The 19,793-nt window shown below is 40.7% G+C and overlaps 7 protein-coding genes across 7 annotated transcripts; 4 read left to right on the top strand and 3 right to left on the bottom strand.

Annotated features, from left to right (window-relative positions):
- Positions 1 to 3,086: 3,086 nt before the first annotated feature.
- On the top strand, positions 3,087 to 4,880 carry I206_103249 (isocitrate dehydrogenase [NADP], mitochondrial; the record flags this gene model as incomplete). Its single annotated transcript, XM_070202706.1, has 9 exons — positions 3,087 to 3,212; positions 3,280 to 3,345; positions 3,406 to 3,546; positions 3,606 to 3,725; positions 3,805 to 4,025; positions 4,082 to 4,141; positions 4,205 to 4,260; positions 4,318 to 4,394; positions 4,455 to 4,880. The coding sequence occupies 9 exons, from the start codon at positions 3,087 to 3,089 to the stop codon at positions 4,878 to 4,880; spliced, it is 1,293 nt and encodes a 430-aa protein (XP_070058807.1).
- Positions 4,881 to 5,222: 342 nt separating this feature from the next.
- On the top strand, positions 5,223 to 7,656 carry I206_103248 (uncharacterized protein; the record flags this gene model as incomplete). Its single annotated transcript, XM_019153514.1, has 5 exons — positions 5,223 to 5,375; positions 5,451 to 5,747; positions 5,805 to 6,144; positions 6,199 to 6,956; positions 7,009 to 7,656. The coding sequence occupies 5 exons, from the start codon at positions 5,223 to 5,225 to the stop codon at positions 7,654 to 7,656; spliced, it is 2,196 nt and encodes a 731-aa protein (XP_019013675.1).
- A 673-nt stretch (positions 7,657 to 8,329) lies between these two features.
- Positions 8,330 to 9,785, top strand: I206_103247 (uncharacterized protein; the record flags this gene model as incomplete). The annotated part of the gene is made up of 6 exons (XM_019153515.1): positions 8,330 to 8,554; positions 8,660 to 8,755; positions 8,866 to 8,974; positions 9,052 to 9,078; positions 9,164 to 9,288; positions 9,393 to 9,785. 6 exons carry the CDS (start codon positions 8,330 to 8,332, stop codon positions 9,783 to 9,785), a joined length of 975 nt encoding a protein of 324 aa, XP_019013676.1.
- A 203-nt stretch (positions 9,786 to 9,988) lies between these two features.
- I206_103246 (uncharacterized protein) lies at positions 9,989 to 12,490 on the bottom strand (the record flags this gene model as incomplete). The annotated part of the gene is made up of 8 exons (XM_070202705.1): positions 9,989 to 9,997; positions 10,061 to 10,347; positions 10,417 to 10,605; positions 10,691 to 10,876; positions 10,925 to 11,163; positions 11,219 to 11,449; positions 11,501 to 11,914; positions 11,967 to 12,490. 8 exons carry the CDS (start codon positions 12,488 to 12,490, stop codon positions 9,989 to 9,991), a joined length of 2,079 nt encoding a protein of 692 aa, XP_070058806.1.
- A 944-nt stretch (positions 12,491 to 13,434) lies between these two features.
- Positions 13,435 to 16,219, bottom strand: I206_103245 (uncharacterized protein; the record flags this gene model as incomplete). Its single annotated transcript, XM_019153517.1, has 12 exons — positions 13,435 to 13,737; positions 13,817 to 13,987; positions 14,060 to 14,188; positions 14,244 to 14,815; positions 14,871 to 15,085; positions 15,149 to 15,295; positions 15,351 to 15,422; positions 15,480 to 15,631; positions 15,721 to 15,797; positions 15,847 to 15,909; positions 15,997 to 16,122; positions 16,198 to 16,219. The coding sequence occupies 12 exons, from the start codon at positions 16,217 to 16,219 to the stop codon at positions 13,435 to 13,437; spliced, it is 2,049 nt and encodes a 682-aa protein (XP_019013678.1).
- Positions 16,220 to 16,673: 454 nt separating this feature from the next.
- Positions 16,674 to 17,201, top strand: I206_103244 (uncharacterized protein; the record flags this gene model as incomplete). The annotated part of the gene is made up of 3 exons (XM_019153518.2): positions 16,674 to 16,872; positions 16,979 to 17,106; positions 17,178 to 17,201. 3 exons carry the CDS (start codon positions 16,674 to 16,676, stop codon positions 17,199 to 17,201), a joined length of 351 nt encoding a protein of 116 aa, XP_019013679.2.
- Positions 17,202 to 17,409: 208 nt separating this feature from the next.
- Positions 17,410 to 19,557, bottom strand: I206_103243 (methionine aminopeptidase, type I; the record flags this gene model as incomplete). The annotated part of the gene is made up of 12 exons (XM_070202704.1): positions 17,410 to 17,608; positions 17,669 to 17,741; positions 17,801 to 17,915; positions 18,010 to 18,227; positions 18,361 to 18,396; positions 18,456 to 18,480; positions 18,537 to 18,713; positions 18,842 to 18,933; positions 19,000 to 19,125; positions 19,191 to 19,235; positions 19,378 to 19,430; positions 19,493 to 19,557. The coding sequence occupies 12 exons, from the start codon at positions 19,555 to 19,557 to the stop codon at positions 17,410 to 17,412; spliced, it is 1,224 nt and encodes a 407-aa protein (XP_070058805.1).
- Positions 19,558 to 19,793: the final 236 nt, after the last annotated feature.

Below are 19,793 nucleotides of genomic sequence, written 5' to 3'. Positions count from 1 at the left end.
TATGTTTTACCATCGGGGCTTGAGTATCGACGGGGGGGTTCATCTAGGCTCCAGTTGAACCCCCTAATCGGGAAAAAGGGGATAATTGCACTAAAAAGTCTAAACAAGTCGATTGTTTCTTCCTGGTTTGATCCCTTTGACCGATGATGACGGCGTTTTTGCCAAGCGATTTTACCCGGATTATGCATTATGAAGTGATTATTTTATTACTTTACGTTTTCTCCATGGGCTTAATTATTTTAAGGCTAAAAATCCCAAGTTAATTCGTAAATGGCGCCGTGTGCTTTCTTTTGCATTCAGGGTAATCCGGCTATTCTAGCCGAACCTGCCGGCGGTGAGTGAAATCAATACCGCTTAATCTGTTATGGGATTACTAACTTGCTCGTCTGATATACCTCCAGGCAAGGTACTTTCGTAAGAGAGCGTGAGACTTGTTGACAAATTTCTTTCTGTTCGTATTCGCCTAAATCATATAAGATGCGATAAAAATAAAAACAATCAAAGACGAGACTTCGACGGCGTCTGTTCCTTACTTCGCTTCGGATTGAGTTCATTTGGTAAACTATGATAACCTAGATTCAGGTGCAAGTTAGGAGGAAGATGCTAGTTCTAGACCTCTTGACAAGCATATCAGACTTTCTGGAAGATGATACGTCGCGTGATGATGTTCTGCTCCAATCACTGAGAGGGGTGAATGTAATATTGAAGGTTTGATTGGATTTTTTGAAGCACGAGAACAAGCGCTCCGCGATGAAAAAAAGTAGGAACGTTATTAGATGCGCCGCGGAGATTTGGCCGCAGGAATGGAAGCTAAGCATGAAAATTCGCTTAATACTCTTGCATTTCCCCACCCTGTGGGAAAAGATTTTATCCAAGGAACCAGAACTCAAATGTGCTATCCTCGGGGAAAGGGGTCTCCGGGTTTCCAAATTTCTCTCCCGCATTGAAGCGCCGAAAAGCTTTTCATTTTCAATTTAGGTCCCAAATCTAGGTCGGCTGACCAAAAAGTATTTTTACTTTCCTTACTTGAGCAATCGGGATCAACTCATGCATCAAAGAAAGCGGAACCAGCTTGTATGTGTAGAAAAATGACGTTTGCAAATTAGGTAAAATTGATCTGCTGACCAAGCCTTCATTTATATGGACTCCCCATGGAGCCAAGTATTTTATGTTTCCTCGTTTTACAGACAAGCTAGTTGTCATTTAGCGTTATCTTGTCCCAGTATTTTATAGCTGTTTGGAAGGAGGGGGAGGGGGGGCACAGCAGAACATAATGCTCAAAGCTAAAAGTGATCGAGACCGAAGGCTAAAGTGAACGAAAGACCGATACTCCGAACGTCGATCTTGTGACGATCATAAGTCAGCTGACTTTTGGGTTTTATAATTTAGCGTCTTTGATGTGTGGAATCAATTTGTCGAAGCACCGTGGAGAGTTAAGGTCCAAACTACCAAGAGAGACATTTCGAGATGCCATGCAAATCACGTCTTTAGCAAAAGAACGATTTGAAATTCTCCTAACACAGAAACCCCTACATCAGAAACATTCACTTTGGTCCCGCTCAAAACGGTGCTACAAGTGGCGTTAAATCAGTAACATCCGTTTGATCCATTGTTATCGAGTATCGCAGGTCGTTTTCGCGATGACATATTGTGACATTCTCATACATTTTAGGGGAGGGTCCGGTCCATTTGACACAGTGATCGCAATATCGACTTGGAAGATGGAATATGCACAGTGTCCGTGTCTCGCCAAACCTTTCGACCCGCCAACAGCCTTGAGTAGTAATGATAGGTTCCAATCTAGTGAGCACGATGTTCTCGAAGTCTACACATTCTTTCTGGTACTTCCTCCATATCCCGGCGTCGAGCTCATCAGTGGGTACAACGATTTGCTATTTGAACGTTCCTTTAAACGTTCGTCCTCCGATAAGCATCCATCCAGGTTGTTCGTTTCCATATGCGCCCCGACATAGTATACTTGGGTTTTCTCTGATGACTTCGCATAGGCTAAAGTGCCTTTTGCCTGTCGGTCAAGTCGGAAATTCAAGTCCTGATGCTGTAGGGGTCGTTCGATTGCTCACTCGGTAAGAACCCATTCCGGCATTGTCTGATGATTCAAGGACTTGTTGGTATGGGGATCGACGGATGGCCCAATGAGGCTTACACTGTGCAATTCAATGCTACTTCTCTGGAGCTGTCTAGGTCGTTCCTCTACGATTCTATTTAGGCTTCTTTCCACTACCGTAGCTGTTCGTGTCAAGTAGTTCGACGTGCTGAACATCGGAAACAACCCTAAGCCATCTCCATGATCAGACTGGTCGCACTTCATGAGCTTCTATTGACACGACCTGTTATCAGCTGATCTATGAGAATTCGTGAGCATGTAGGTCAGTCGGACAGCCATGCCCCCGACACGAGGTGAGGAGTATTGGTGATTTGGGTGGCAGTGTGGTAGGATAGCTATCTCCTACTCAGTGTACGAGTGTACATTACATATGAATGAGTACGCTCAATGCAATCACACGGTAATTTCAGTCGAAGATGCAACATAAAATGTAGTTATAAGCGATTTTATCCTTCTTATCGTGATAAAACCCGCGACGGGCTTTTTGGGTTGATATCATTGGTCGGCCGATCGGCCGTACTGATCCGAAATGATATTTTGGTACATACGAGTTAAACATTCAGAAGATAAAAAGAAAGATACCGGTCCGCAACATCAGTAACATACTAATTCCTAATTATTTTCGGTGTAAACTCAGACACTCATCTATCCTGACTACGCTAGCTTTGGAGAAGAGCTCTACACTGCCAATTGCCTGATTCCTTGTGTAAAGTGGTAACAGACATGGTGAGTTGATTTCTAATTCCCGTCATCACGTGCAGGGGACTGGTCTTTCCGATTACACCGAATCAAGTTACATTTATCATTTCCTATCACGAGCTTCAAGCCCATCACTGTAGCTCTGTGCAAGGTTTTCATACTGGCACTTACACTAACCACTTCTGGTCCTCAGTCTTTACTTCGTTCAACCCCCTTACTCGCTCGAACAGCACTTCGAAATTCCCGACCGCTTGCCTTCGGTATGTCACAAGCAATGAGGGCATACGCTACACCTGCTGGTATTGAGAGGATAAAGGTGAAAAATCCAGTTGTTGAGATTGATGGTGATGAAATGACACGAATCATTTGGAAGAAAATTAGAGAAGAAGTGAGTGTTACCGGTAATAATATCGCTCAACTATGAAACTGCACTAATGATTTAATTCTCATCATAGCTTATCTTGCCTTATGTTGATGTGGATTTGAAGTACTACGATTTAGGAGTGGAGAATCGAGATGCTGTGAGTAATATGAACAATATGTATCTCGCCAGACCAATCTGACTAATCTATTATGACTAGACAAACGATCAAGTGACAATTGACTCAGCAGAAGCTATCAAGAAATACTCTGTGGGAGTCAAATGCGCTACTATTACCCCTGATGAAGCCAGAGTAAAGGAATTCAACTTGAAGGAAATGTGGAGGAGTCCGAACGGTACTGTGAGTCAGATCTGTCGAGTCAAATTCTGTAACTAAACTGATAAATGTATCGTACTCAGATCCGAAATATTCTTGGAGGAACTGTATTTAGAGAACCTATCATCCTTGAAAAGATCCCCAAACCAGTTCCAGGGTGGACAAAACCTATCGTTATTGGTAGACATGCTTTTGGTGATCAAGTGAGTACAAAATCTTCCCTCTTAATCTTTCTGGTAGCTTCTCTAAGGGATTGATTTGAATTGACATATCTGTCCATAGTACCGATCAACAGACTTCATTGCACCAGGTCCAGGAAAGCTCACTCTTACCTACACGCCAGCGGATGGAGGTAAATCAACAGAAATGAATGTTTATGATTTCAAAGGCAAGGGAGTCGCCCTAGCAATGTACAACACAGAGGACTCCATATATGGATTTGCACATGCAAGTTTCAAGATGGCCTTGAGCAAGAAGATGACTTTATTCATGTCGACTAAGAAGCAAGTTACCCCGGTATGCCTTCACATATATTGGCTAACACTGATTCTTTTTGTAGCACTATATTGAAAAAATATGATGGAAGATTCAAGGATATATTTGAGGAGGTGTACGAGTCGTGAGTTATGCCATGGTTACGAAATTATTTGAAGGAGGATTGCAGCTGAATTCATCGGCATAGGACGTACAAATCCGAATTCGAAAGTCTCGGTATTTACTACGAGCATAGATTGATTGGTGAGTTTGCGTCCGCTAGAGGGATAGAATAATGACTGATCCTCGTATCCTCGGTAGATGATATGGTTGCTCAAGCTATCAAATCCTCTGGCGGTTTCGTCTGGGCCTGTAAGAACTACGACGGAGATGTAATGGTAAGTCCTGTGATGTTGCCGTTACACAAAGGGCTATCTGACATTTTGCGATCAATATAGTCTGATATCCTTGCACAAGGATTTGGTTCATTGGGAATGATGACTTCCGAACTTATCACTCCGGACGGAAAGACCATGGAATCCGAAGCAGCTCATGGGACAGTAACGAGGCATTACAGGCAATATCAACAAGGTCAAGAAACCTCTACCAATCCAGTAGCCTCCATTTTCGCCTGGACAAGGGGTTTAGCTTTCCGAGCTAAATTAGATGGAACACCTGAATTAGAGGCGTTTGCTAAATCTTTAGAGGAGTCTTGTGTTGAAGTCATTGATCAAGATGGAATTATGACCAAAGATTTGGCTTTGGCTATGAAAGGCAAAGATATGACTAGAGATGACTGGGTCACCACGGATGTTTACATGAAAAAGGTGGAAGAGAGGTTGATCGAGAAGCTCTCGGCTGGGGTACAACCTACTATAAGCTGAGAGAGGCTTGTAGCTGATGGGCATTGCAAGTGAAACATACTATTCGACCCTGTGAATAGAATTCTATATATTCTGCATCTGCTACACAAAAGGGGAAAGGGGTCCATACATGGGTTATGCATATTCATCACATATCTCACTTTCACTGTTGTTGTAGTTGTGTCTGTCTGCTTACAGGCGGTAACTTAGGAGAGAGCACGGAGACCTCCACTTTCCTCTCAATTACGTAAGCGGAATATTTGTGTAATCTTGCTTTTCAGAAAGCTCTGTCTCGTGAATTTGATGCAAAAAATCAGTTCATATTTATTCTTTCATCCGTCAGTCCCAAGGGAAATAAGCAAAATGGCTTCCATATCAACACCAACGCAACTAGCGACATTCCCGCAACCACACGCTTCAAGCTCAAAATTGCCGCCAGTAACTCTAGGTCCTGTGAATGGAGATTCAGGAAGTGCTGTTGCTGCTGTTCAAGGAGATGGTATTTGGACTTATGATGTAAGCAACCTTTCGAGAACGGGATATGTAATCGCGGCCTGGTAAAGAGTTTAAGCTTATATTCCGACTATGTAGTTGAATACATTGAGACCTACAACCTCTTTCACTGTGCCTCCTTCAACGGTCTTTTCGACAATACCCATAAGTTATTGGAAAACCACTACAAGAACGGTATCTAAGGAAAAACCAAATGCAGATACGACAGAGATACAAGAAGTAATGGATGTTGATGAGGACGAAGATCTTGACGATGAAGAAGGGGAAGAAGAAGATGATGAGTTGATTGAAGAGAAAGAAAGGATAACTTTGATTGGTGTCGGTAAAGAAGTTTGGATATGGAAGGGAGATGAAGGAGATAAAGAAATTATATCTGTATGTCATCTCAGGTGTCTGATCATCATTTGAGCGCTGAGAAACATTTCTCTACAGATCGGAAAATCTGTACAAGCGATACATCATCTGACAGCCAATGCGTGGTCCAATTTGATCATTACCTCAAATCCCACTGCTTTACATTTCCTCGATGAAAGTTTGCAAATCCATCAAGTGGATCTGTCGACCGCTTCAATCGACATTATCACTTCAAAACTCATTTCGAAGACTGAGAACAGTGCGAGACTCGTAATGATAGGTTCCCAAGGCGAGGTGTATATCCATCAGCTCGTTATGGATAGTATACCGCGGGCAGATAAAATAACGGAAGGCAAAATCGGCGAAGGTTCCTTCTCATACGCTGATATCAGTGATGAGGGAGTCATCACTGCTCTGGGTGAGCTCATGTATCCTATTATTGTTCTTGGCGTAACAAGCTAACAAGTGATAGACTCATCAAACAACCTGCATACTCGAGAAATCTCCTCCTTATCCACATCGTCATCACCGCTTAGACTCGGTCACCCATCGCCTACAGCTGCCCTTCTGTCCTTACCTTCAAGTGGTAAACCGACCATATTACTTCCCACATCGCATCCTTCACCCTCGTTACTTCTTACTATTCCTTTATCAACCTTACCGGCCATTCTTTCCTTTACCCAAGTCTCCTCATTCACTTCTACAGGATCCATCACCCATCTGTCGATTTTATCCAGGAAGAATGGGATATTGACGATTGGTTTAGTCTTGAATCATGTCAATAGCGATGGCCAAGGTGGACGAAATGTCATATATACGACTGAATTGGTACTACCGACTAAAGGGATTGGAATGGGAATGTTGTTAGGCACCAAGGAGAAAACGCAGACATACTTAGCTACAGCGAGCTCCACTAGACACAGTCCAAGTGCATCGAACACCACGGAAGACGACCTGATTAAGAAGTTCCAAGACCTGTTGAACAAGAAGGATGACATTTCCGCTGCAAAATTGCTAGATGACCGCCTGGACGATAATCGAGTCATACCAGAGGAAGTTGTCAGAAGTCTCGTTCAGTCGATTTTCACCTCGGCTCTGAACAATGACGGCAAGTTGAAAGGTCATTACGCTTCGAGCGTGATTCGAAGCATGGTATCTGGGGGCTTGGTGAATGACTCAATGTGGAAAGAAAGTCTGGTTGGAGATGGTTTATTACCTTGCGGCGACTGGGTAAGCTTGTATCAGATTGACCATTTGGATATCGAGCTAACATGAGGAACAGGATAATATTCTATCGTGCCTGCAAAATTTCCGTACCATTCCAACGTCCACCTTGGTGAAACTTATCGCTTCTTCTCTAAACCCAACGGAAGCAAACGCCAAAAATGTACCTAATCTGGAGGATATACTAAATCTTATCATGAAAACACCACCAGCGCCTACATTCAGACTTGACATACGTCAAAATCTGTCAGTCGAAGACGCCACATCGGTCCTGGAGCAACTCGTCCATTGGGCAGAGAAACATGTCTTGCTAAGAGCAACAGTACTGAAAGGCTGGGATGATGAAGCTATCTCAACTGAAGAGGGGCAAGAAGATATACCGACTTTGGGATCGGTTATAACTTATTCAAACTTACTGTTGGATTCGCATTTACCATTATTTATGAATCATCAACCGTCCCATTCGGCTTTAGAAGCTCTTCAGAGTAATTTGGTTCCATTGATGGAAGCTCAAGACCAGTATAGGAAATTACAAGGTCCTGTTGAATCCATATTGATTTTGTCAAGAAGGGAACAAGCTAAAATCAGGGAGATAGAAGCTAAGAGAGGTAAAGGAAAAGGTGGTAAAAAGGATAATGCACTGAGTGCTGGGAGACTACCTGAAGAAAAAGTTGGGAAATGGAAAGTTGAAGAGCTGGTCTTCTAAGATAGTTTTACTCTCTCGGGAGGCAGATACCTGGGTAATAATGCAACATCTATAATCGTCTTGTGATGTTACACGGAAAGTAAGATCGTATATTGGTGTCTACCACACGCAGACCGTTGTGCCGCCTGTTCGGTTAAGCTGTGAAAGCTTGCCCTTGGGGATTTTCAATCATGATAAGGGTATACGATGAGTAGGGATCCGAATGAATTACAGAGAGACTGATTCTTCTCTCGTAGCTATTCATTCATGTACATCAGTACTAGCTCGTATGCTCCCTTCTACAAGATACGGGAAAACATCATAAGAGCTTTGACAATCGGAAGAGGGTCTTGTCATATTCTACCCGAATTGGATCCTACGATCGTGCCTGTGAATCTTGGTTGTCACTTTATCGGTGTCTTGGCAAAAAAGTGACGTATCGTAATCATAATTGAATAGTCATCTTTGAAGTAGGTATTAGGTTCTTCATAAGACGATATTATTAATTTTGCGATTCCTAATTTGACTTAGATCTATAATTATTTAACTTCATCAGCCCAATTGGGAATCACTTCTATCATCAAACTACCATTATATTCAGTGTGGTACCTCAAATCAGTTCAGACATCTATCAAAACTTTATGGATTTAGATATGAATGAATAATCATCTTTTTGAAATTTGCAATCAAGAAGATGTCAGGAACAATATATAAAGGACCAATAAATCCAAATCCAAAAGATGATGAAGCATCAATTATAATTTATTCATATATTCCTTCTTTAACATTAGGTATAATAGGAGTTTTAACTTTTACTATAATAGTTTCATTTCAATTATTTTACATTTTTTTTAATAAAAATAAAAATAAAAATAAAAATAAAACAAAATGGTTTCATATTTTATTATTAATTGGATCTGTAAGTTAATGTACTCTTTTTTTTTTTTTTCAAAAAAAACCTTTATAATAATTAATTGATAATATAATTGACTTAAACGATTTTTTATTCTTATTATATATCTAGTTTATGGAAATTGGTGGATATTCAGCTAGATTATCAAGTCATAAAAGACCTTTTGTAATTTCAAGTTTTGTTGCTCAATATTTTTTAATTGTTGTTGTATGTCAAATTTCATCTTTCATTTTTTATCTTTTTATGTTTTTAACTTGAAAAATTATTTTTTAAAAAAAAAACTAATGAACGAAAATGACTATTATTTCATTTAATAGGCACCTGTTTTATTTTCTGCTGCAATTTATTTATCTCTTTCTTTAGCTATAAGAGGATATAAAGGTTCAGAAAAATTATTAATTATTTCTCCTAAAAAAGTTTTGATTTGTTAGTATATATACTCCCTCTCTCAAATAGATATGAATAAAAGCTAATTTTTGAAGGATTATTGTAATTAATTATAGTTTTCGTTACTGCTGATGTGATTACAAGTTAGTCTAAATTTCTGGGTTTTTCCTTACTCTTTCAAGAGTCAATATTAATCAAATGTTTGTTTTTATACTACTATTATTATAGCTATTATTCAAGTAGTTGGAGCAGCTTTAATTGGATCATCAGAATCAGCAAAAGTAAGAGGTAATTCTTCTAAAGTAACTCCTCAACAAGCCAATAATATATCATTAGCAGGTTTATCAATTCAAGTGAGTAGTATAAAAAAAGCCTTAAATATGATACAATATATATATAAAATTTCATAATTTAAGCTAATCACGAATTTTTTTTTTTTTTTTTAATAAATTAATAGTGTTTTTCATTTACGATTTTTTTATGTATACTTATATTTTCAATTTATAAATCATATTATTTAAAAAATTATTTAATTCAAATTCAAATAAAAAATATAAAACAATTACGTTTATTTTTAAATATAATTTTAATTACTTCTTTATTAATTTTAATTAGAACAACATTTAGATTATCTGAAATTGGACAAGGTTTTTTTGGATTTGCTTCTACTCATGAATTTTTATTTGGTATTTTAGAATATTTACCTGTTATTTTAACTTTATTTATTTGGAGTTTATTACCACCTTCAAAGTTTTTGAAAAATTTAAATGATGATAGAGAAAGATTAGATTCGAATTTGGAAGGTAATGAAGCATTACAAACTACTCAAATTGATCAAAATCGAGTTTGATCACTTGTGAGGAAGTAGTCAATAGGTATGGGATTTTTGGGTCAGCGCTATTTGATAGTTCGAAACTACGGAGCATCTTAAGTATAATGTTTATGATGTATATTCCTTATACATGTCTTATGTAATATATGAAATGGCCAAGCATTGTCACTCGGCAAGTTGTAAATCCAGCTTCAAGGGTACTTGCTCTGCCAAAGATTCCTTTATATGGGCTGAGCAGGAAGTCAGCTAAAGTCAACATCTGGGGATACTTGACCAATGAAATGATTACTCACAATCCATTGTCCCATCACGGCCACAGGTACACCCCAAGTATCCCTTCTTATAGTCACGCTGAAGCAGCACTTGATTTCTCTAAATTCATCGAGAACACCGTTCTCTGAAGACATACCATCATTATGGAAACTTTGAGGTAAAGCTAATTCGGGTATGGAGTAAGGCGGGTTTGGATGAGCAGATTTAGAAGGTTGAGGTGTTGGAGCTGCCGATAGGTAACGGGGTTTAAGTCGCGTCAAGGAGAGGGGGATATTCAATGTACATGAGATGTACATTGATCGCTGATCTAGACGGGCGAACTGAATTAGCACTTTTGTTTACGCTTAAATGTGTATTCCAATGAAACCCCGCTTACTCTGATCGAAAGCGATTTTAGCGTAACCTTCCCAATACCTGACAGCACTTTCCTCATCCATTAATTCGTAAACGCAGAGTTGTCCATCTCTGAACATGGATGCAGGTATACCTGTAAGGTTAGAGAATTCTTGATTGGCTTTCTGGATCTCGCCTGTCCTTCTCCAAATGCAAGATGGCGTGTGGATGGCTAAATAGAGGTGTCAGCATAAGAGGATGAAGCTTGTGAGTAGGATACGTTGCGACAGTGACAAGAGAGGATGTCAAACGCTCACAAGCAAAGGTCCTATCATATTCCAGCATCCACCTCTCCATAGCTTCTTCGACGAAAACCAAATCGACATTTGTTAGAGTTCTAGCTATTTGTCTGAATTTGGGTCGGAATCCCGCCAAAGCAGCTAAAATCCTCCTTCTAGAGTCGGCCGATATACTCTTCCCAAGAGCTTGGTGAGGCGTCATGGCTGGTCCAGTCAGCTTTGAAGTCTGCGCCGAGTCATACGGGGACTTACAGGTCAATCTACCATTCCGCCCTGCTCCCACACTCGGACTATCGGTCTCACTACCTGCTCTACTTTCCATTCTTGGGGCTGCTCTACCTGATTCCATCCACTTGTTCATCCTCTCATACCCTTTAACGTAATCATAAGGTTTCAGCAATCCGGCATCGTATTTGGCTTTAATCACCTGAGCCAATCTAGCTGCTCTTGTTCCGTTGGGTTGATCTGCTGCTGCCATCATGAATTTGTCGCTACCGAGACGTTTTATCAGCAAGAATTGCTCGAGGCTTCGCAAGGACTACTCACATCCTTGACATAGGCACAACCTTTCCTTTTCCCTTAGCGTTTGACGACGCTCCATTTGTATTTTGCGTCGACAGGTTGGCGAAGTCTTGTGTAACAGAGGAGGTGGTTGCTATACTGCCATTGGCCATTGGCAATTGAAGGGAGTTATTTGTGTCTTTGTTATCGAGAGCATTCATGAAGCTGAAGAAATCGCCAGGAAGCGCAGGTACACCTAAGTCTTTCATGAACTCGCTAAAACAACTTTGTCAGCCTGAGCCTGAGCAAGAATGTATCCATACTCACTTGAGAGCCGCCAATTCCGAGTCGTCATTCGATGTTCCCCAGGATGGGGCAGCCATCGTCTCGTTTCCGGTCAAATCTGGCTCCAGTTTGACAGGTGGAGTTTGTTGGGATAGCATCTGTTCAAGTTGAGCAGGCGCGGAATTGAACTGCGCTGTTTGATCAGAAACGGAAGGAAGTAGCGGCCATGTGGGTGGGAAGTTTGGATCAGAGTATATCGGCATTGGTTGATCTTGCGATAAGGCAGGAATTAATGTAGGTTGTGCCTGGGGCGGAGGTAGCATAGCAGTGGTTGATGATTCCGCTCCACTCGCTTGTGATGGTGATTCTGTATGCTGGCTAGTCTCTGATTGATGTGAATGGGAATGAGGTGGTGGAGTAAAGTCACGGCATAGATGTGGTATCTCCCGTTTGATGCTGATAATCTTATTCAGCGATAGAATAACAGATGCGACAGAAATGAACTCACCATCTCTCACAAGGTCTTCCTCCTTCGCAAACCATATGACTCCTCCTACAGTAAACACAAGCTTTACCCGAAGTCCTCTTAGTCCTCTTCTTTCTGAGTTCACCATTTTTACCGAAACCATCTCCTAAACCATGTAAATGAGCACTTTTCTTAGCTGATTTCTTTTTGGCTATACCAGATGGTCTCGATGGTCCACTACTACTAATGGGATTCTGATGCTGGAATTGTATCTGATGTTGATGTTGAGGATTGAAATCGTCATTGGGGATGAATGAATTGAATGAAGTGGGTTTCAGATTGGGTACAATACCTCGTAAGCTGGATGCTCCAAGCTGAGAATGAAGACTTGATGCGCCAAGTTGTGAGTGAAGATAAGTGTATGGATCAGGTTGAGGTTGAGAATTATATTGATGTAACGATGATGAAGAGGAATTAGTTCGTGATAAACCTGGAAATACTGGGATTGTATTCGACGAAGATCCATTCGGATCATCATATATCGGGTATCCGTTCATATTATTCATGTTGAAAGATGAGTTTCAGGTCGGATCAGGCCGGATCAAGATACGAGGAACATGAGGATAAAACAGAGAGAAGTTATTTGTATAAAATAATTATTAATGAAACTGAATAGGAATCAAACGCCGAGGTAGATTGAGTTTTTGAGGTTAGTATCTGATGACAAGTCAAATAAGCCCCCAAGAAAGAATTAGATGAAAGTGGATTGGTTGATGAATATGATAATTTGTATTTTTTTATTTTCTATCAGGTGTAAATACAAATCTATCCTTGATAAATACAAATAACGCAATGATATTACCCTGAACAAAAGGTTAATTTCCCACGTGTTAATTGAAGCTTATTTACCGTGGTACTATTAGCATGGGAATTCGGATATATTTAAGTCCCTTAGAAACCGAGCAAGAAGCATCGCGATTCTCTGGGGTAGGGGTAACGAAGGGTTCTGTCGTCGCAAGCACTTCGCGCGCATGCATGGAATATCCAGAGCGCTGTCACTCTCATGATAGCAATGTGAATTGAGCTATTCGCATTGTAGTGAGCTATTCGCATTGTAGTGAGCTATTCGCATTGTAGTGAGCAGTAGTAGTCAGTCCAGTTTCAGCGTAATGTATCGGTCAATTCAAGCTTCGCCGAGACATGATTTTACTTGAATGTAAAATGAATGGATCAATTCACTTTCCTCGTCTAAAGCATCAATGATCCTCCTCATACCACTTGTCTGGCTAAGGTGGTTGCCATCTTGTTTTTACTGCCATAATGTACAATGGACCGCACAACCGCACAATCCTCACTATTACAGCAGAGTATTCGCCAATGCGTCTGCTGTACACACGGAGACGTCAATCTTCCGGATAGCTGCTCAGGGCCTAGCAACCAAAATATACTACATTCTGATTTCCCATTTTTACAAATACCCTAAGAAACTCGTTTACAATAATCCATCTAGCTAGAATAATAGATCTTCATCAGCACCTCTAGGTCTAGGTATATCAGTCTGATAACCAGCACCGCCACCATTCACAAATTCGAGATCACTCAATTGACCATACGGATCACTCGATCCTCCATTAGGAGAAATAGGGGATTCGGTGTCGGTAGGAATAGATGAAATTGGGCGAGCAGGTAAAGAAGGAGGAGATCTGATCGACGTGGAAGAGACGCCTGAAGGTGTTATCAAGTGTCGTTTCGAAGATGAATTCAAAGCTGGAGAATCGGGTAAATAGCGTGCTTTTGCTGTTCGAATGAATGTCTGTGTTGCAGCCACGACGAAATGAGCCAATCACTCGCGGTTTCTACCAATAACGTGAAACAATAAAGAGTCGACTTACATTTGGATTTTTGTGGTAAATACTACCTAGAGTACCAGTTTGAAGTAATAATTGATCGAGCATGCCTTTATCCATTCTATCTGTTTCAGTCGATATCACGGGTTTGTCCGAAAGCACTATATCTCTCGCCGCGGTAGGATTAGAAGTGAGCAATCTCCAATACATGAAACCCTGTAAAAGAGTTGGACAGTCAGCATCGCAGGACCATAAGCAGATCATCATCGTATGATAGAAGCTACTCACCCTGTCTCTTAGATCCGGATTCTCAGCTTCTTCCGTTGCCAATTTCAAGACCTTAGGTAGAAGTTCTTGAGCGGCGGTCGGTCGTCGGATGAACAGTTTTACCACAGCAGTAAGAAGTGCAAGTTGAACCTGTTTGTCGCTTCATCAGATCAAATAGTACTCTGCCAATTGATAGCTGACTTACTTCAGCAGGTTCTTCCTTGAAAGTGAATGCGAAATCCTCTAACAGTTCATCAGAGTTTTCAATCCTGTCAGAATATTGACCTAATATCCAAATCATTGCAGATTTTGCTTCTGGTTCGTCCAACACATTCAGGTTCTCACACAAGGTCGCAATTATACTCTCGTATTGATTTGGGTATCTTCTAAATATGTCTTTGATCACCACGATCGCTTCCTGAACCACATAACTAATTTTCGTCGACATGAGATTAAGTAATGTTTGAATACATTGGTCGGAGGAAGAAGAAATTTTGATAGCCAATCTTCCTATTGATCGAACTGCTTTTCTAACAAAATCTACATCCACTTCCGAGGCGTATTCTTTCAATTCCGCCAACACCTCGGACACGTTTTCTTCTCTTGTCAACCTGTACATTATTTCTAATTTTGCGAGCTTGACATATATCGGATCGTTGTATTTACAGAAAAATACCTTTACCTCGTTTTGCAAGATAGCCGGACGCCTTTGAATGATTAAGAGGATATTTCTTAGACCGACATACTGCACTTCTGACCCAGACGACAACAGGGTAACTATCGGGAGAAGCGTGAGCTAGGAGGGCAATTGAAAGCCATGAGTTCAGCTCACCGAGGGGTGGTCCCATTTTCCTTTCCAAAACTCTCATCAACACCTCATCTTCCATATAATTCATAAGATATAACACAACTTTGATTGTAGTCAAAACTACAGCGCTGTTGGCATGCTGTAATCTGACTGATATACGCTCAGCAAGTTGCTCAGCTTCGAGGTGAGTCTGTGGAACAAAGGATAAGAGGGAGTCGAGGATGTAAATTTGTCCCCATCTTAGGCATGAGCAACAATAAGCTTCAATCCGTCATGGTCAAGGGAAAGTCCCTCGCACTCACTCTGAGCATTCCCCCAGAGCAGCAACAAGCTTTCCAGCTACATTTCCATTCAATTTCAAGACTATATCGTCCCCTCGTTCTGATATTTCTACCAATGCGGCGACGCAATTCGCGACTACGGTAGGATTGTGGTCTGCCAACAAGTCCCTAACGCACGATGTCAGCACATCAGGGGACAAGCAACACTTCAGTGCTCGCTCACCTCAGCATTCCTACAAAGCCTTCTCGCTCGACAACCTTTCGTCCCGGCTCGGATGCGTATAATTTAGCAACCCTGGGAGCAAGGGGGCAATCAGCTTTCTTCCAAGTAAGAGAATCTCAGCTGACGTACGCTATAGCCGCTGTCTTCCTCACATATGGATCTTGATCCTGTAAAGCGTGACGAAGTGGATCTATAAGAGCTTTAACGATCGGCGGTAAAGGTATAGAAGACATCGTTCGGATTGCTAAACCTCTTATCAGAGGATTTCTATCCGCACAGTCCTAATCATCCAGCAAGAGTTAGCTATATGCAGAATACATCTACACCGGAAGCGAAATTTCATGGACTAAAACGATATGCTTTCACTGACCGATAGGAAACCGCCTATTGCACTGGTCACTTCCTCCGGCCGTAACCTTCCATAATTCACCAAATACAGATACACCACTAAAGTTTGGTCAGCTTCGCAGGGAATCAAGGCGTTACGCAGTCTTACTCTTTTTGATTTCTAGAACCTGAATCTGCATACATTGAACTACATCTGGAAATAATGGTGACACTGATTTACCAGGTGTGTTAGCGCAATCAATCATCGATATTCGGTTGGTTTTGACAAATTAGTTTCCAATATATCGAAAAGACTCACTGTCGTTACCCATAGTCATATTGGCTACTATCTTTTTCAAAGCTGTTTTCTTCCTCAAGAACCCCTTGTCTCGCTTATCATTCGCTCCTCGCAATTCATCTCGTAGTTCTTGGGCCTTACCCCGAGCTAAAAGAGGACGGAAATCAGTTATACTCAGCTTCGACCCCACTTTCATACACAGTGATCATAGCTGCCACTCACTGAATAATTTGGCGTCAGCCATTCTCAGTCGGCGAATGAGATGGTCAAACTTTGTATCAGCACCTTACGCAAATCTTGAGTCCAAGAAATAGTGATTACAGGCAATATTGTCTGCCAATTATACGATTGATTCGATTCGATTTGAAGTACAGCGGATGAGTATGTCGCACAAATACAGCGACCGGAGTATCGTTATCTATATGTCTATTTTATGATCATATAATTTATATTTATATATTATGAAGAATAATCAAGTCAAGAAGATGTTGTTATTGTCCTCGTCGTTCACCACTTCTGACGCGCATTGACCCTTTAAGTGTGAGATGTTACGTCATCACTTATTCATCTATGAGATTTGATTCTAAATCTCAGTGTTTCAGTTTTATGGAATCCAATATCGACGTCCATCTGATAATCGCATTCTAGCTTCAAAATTAACAACGCCATTCACATTCGGACTTTACGAAAACGCCAACATGTTTTGTCCTCGCTTACGCTCAATATTGTCTACTACTCCCTCAATCAGACAATTAACAATATCATCTTCCTCTAGTAAAATACTACGAGCTTATTCAACACCTGCATCCGTACCATTAGATAAAGGAGAACAAGCAATATATCAAAAGTTAAAAACTGCTCTTCCAGGTAAAAGATTAGAAGTACAAGATGTATCAGGTAAGTTATATTTTTGATTTCTCTCAAACAACTAACGCATTTATGAATAAACATCGAGCAAATTGACAATAGCTGACAAATAATATTGCTTCGATCGAAAAATTAGGAGGTTGCGGTTCATTTTACGCTATAGAAATTTCATCACCTGCATTTAAAGGTTTAAGTACAATAAAACAACATAAATTAGTAAATAAATGTTTAAAAGAGGATATTGAAGGTATACATGGATTACAAGTAAGTTTGATTCATTTATAAGTGAAATTCGGATGATTTGATTCGCTGATATTTTGTTTTCTTTTTAATAGTTGAAAACCATACCTGAGGAGTAAAATGTTAAAAACAAACCAATTACAAAAATATTAATATAATGATGAAGACGTCCAAGAGGATAATGTCGCAATTCTACTTTTTGTACTAGTTCAACTAGATTATGCAATGCATACACCTGTAACGATATGTCACCCATCTTGAACCAGATCCTAGGTCATTCAACCCCCCCTGGCAATACGGTTATTTTTTCCATCGAAAAACTCCATTTTACGCAGACCCATTCACCTCCAGCTCTTTCACTCCATCAGCTACCTCACCTGTTGGAGTACCAACTTCCGGTGTTTCGTCTCCATCGTTAGGCGTACTGGAGCCGTTAGCCTTGGATTTTGACTTCTTCTTTTTCTTCTTGTGTGATGATGTAGTAGGTGGCGGTCGAGTAAGAATCTCAAATCCAGTTTCTGTTATTCTGCAAAGGATGAAATAAATTTTAGTCATCGTATCGAAACGTCAAGCCATATGCACTCACAAAATAGTCTCTTCGAATTGAGCAGATCGTCTACCGTCCAATGTCACAGCTGTCCAGTCATCTTTCCAGTGGTCTGTAGTGAACTCCCATTAGCTGAAGGTCAACGATGTCAGTACCGGACGAATGACTTACCGAGGTTGGCGGTACCAAGGTTGATCATTGGTTCAATGGTAAATACATGTCCAGCTTCCATCTTTCCAGGCATTTTTGATCCACCGTAATGCACGATATTAGGTTCGCAATGGAACTATCGATCAATTCATGACTTGAGCGTTGTACACCGTCACTTCCACTCACGCCCCTCATACCTTCGTCCCGTTCGAAGTACATGCTGAACTTACACGTTCATGTACACCATGACCAGTATATCTCCTTACTATGCTATATCCTTTGGGTCTGACGATCTCCTCGATTTTGTTTCCGATCTCTCGATAAGGAACACCGGGTTTACATATCCCGATAGCTTCTTCTACTGATTTCTTCGTGGTGGCTATCAGGTCTGCTGATTCTTCGTCAATCTTGCCGACTGGGTAAGTTGCGTTCAAATCACTGTGAAAGCCTGATTTATACGTTCCGAGGGGTTAGTACAGGACAGTGGTCCGATTACAAGCAGACTGACCTCCGTGATCTGTGAGTCAGGTAATAGGGTTAGCTTACTCCCACTCACGCCTTCGTTCAATAGCTGGACTTACATAACGAGACATCCAGATTAACGATATCTCCTTCCACTGGAAACCGTTCGTCAGTTAGGGTCCTGAGAGAATTTAATCATTCAGCGTGAGCTTACCTAATGGTCGTTGATCAGGTATACCCTAAAATAAAGCAACCATAAGCATATACCGTGCTTCTACGTACGAGACCAACTGACATGACAAATAACCTCGTTCACACTTATACAAACGCTTTTAGGGAATCTAGCGTAATTCAGTGGACTGGGATATGCATTTCTTTCCACACAAGCTTGATGACAAATTGCGTCCAACTCATCGGTCGTTATACCAGGCTTAATGAACGACGCTGTATGATCGAGCACTTCTCTACCGAGCTGTTTTTGAAAGATATATCAGCCAAACCGCTCAGGTATGAGCGGTATTTCGCAAAAAGACATTTGAGAATCCGGGCCCAAGAGGCATGGTACGTCTATGAGATCTGGAAATAAGCGAAAAGACTCACCCTGCACACTACTCTCATAGCCTCAATTTCCTCTTTATCCAATATCCTGATTCGTTTCTCTCTTACACTTTCAATAGCTGATACACCTTGAGCTATTAGACGAAAGCAATGCTTATAAGCCATGATGACTGCATACTATCAGCTTGAGGTACACTTACGATGATCTGCATAATCTGGTCGTTTGATATGTGGCGGAACTACTCTTTTGGCTGACAAAGGGTATACAGGACGTAATGGCCCAGTAAATTTATAATTCCTCATATTCGCCGGTAAAGTTGATTCTTCTAGTTTTTCAAACAGATACAGTCAGCTTCCTTATAATTATTTGGTAAAGGAACCGGTAGCTCACTGTTTGCTTCATTTTCAGCAGCGAGTTGAACTATACTGTGAATAGCTTTATGTGTAGTCTAAGATCCCATATTCCTAATTAGCTTCAAATTACCTTCAACTATATGCACAATAGACACTCGCTTACCCCTATGCAAATCTTCTCATCAGCTATGAACTTACAAGTACAGGATGACGATGTTACTCACAACTTTTCTTGAAACAATCTTGATCACAAAAGAAACTACCTTTTATGCCCAACCTATTACCTTGGTTAGCACACGACCAGTCATAATTGTCTTTCAATCATAAACCGGAACTTACTTTTTACAATTTGGGCATTCTAATCTAGAAGCTTCTTTCTCTCCACAACCAGCACAAGTAGTCATCTTCAACTGAACCCTTATTCCCTTTTCGTGTTGTTGAGACTCAGTGTATAACGAAGTAAGAAGTAAGAGAAAGGAGTATAGATGGATAAAAGAGATAGATATGTCTTTTAACATGCAGCTTCGCCTGTGTATTTTGACATTTTACCGGTATATTCCGGATCACGTGATCATTACCTTTCACCTTTCGATGTTGATGAGATTATCAGATAGCAATCATCATAGTTGACTTTACATCT

This window comes from Kwoniella pini, chromosome 4 (genome assembly GCF_000512605.2).
Source record: "Kwoniella pini CBS 10737 chromosome 4, complete sequence".
Lineage (NCBI taxonomy): Eukaryota > Fungi > Basidiomycota > Tremellomycetes > Tremellales > Cryptococcaceae > Kwoniella > Kwoniella pini.
The sequence above is the reverse complement of the archived record's forward strand: the minus strand, read 5'-3'. Positions and strand labels throughout refer to the sequence as shown.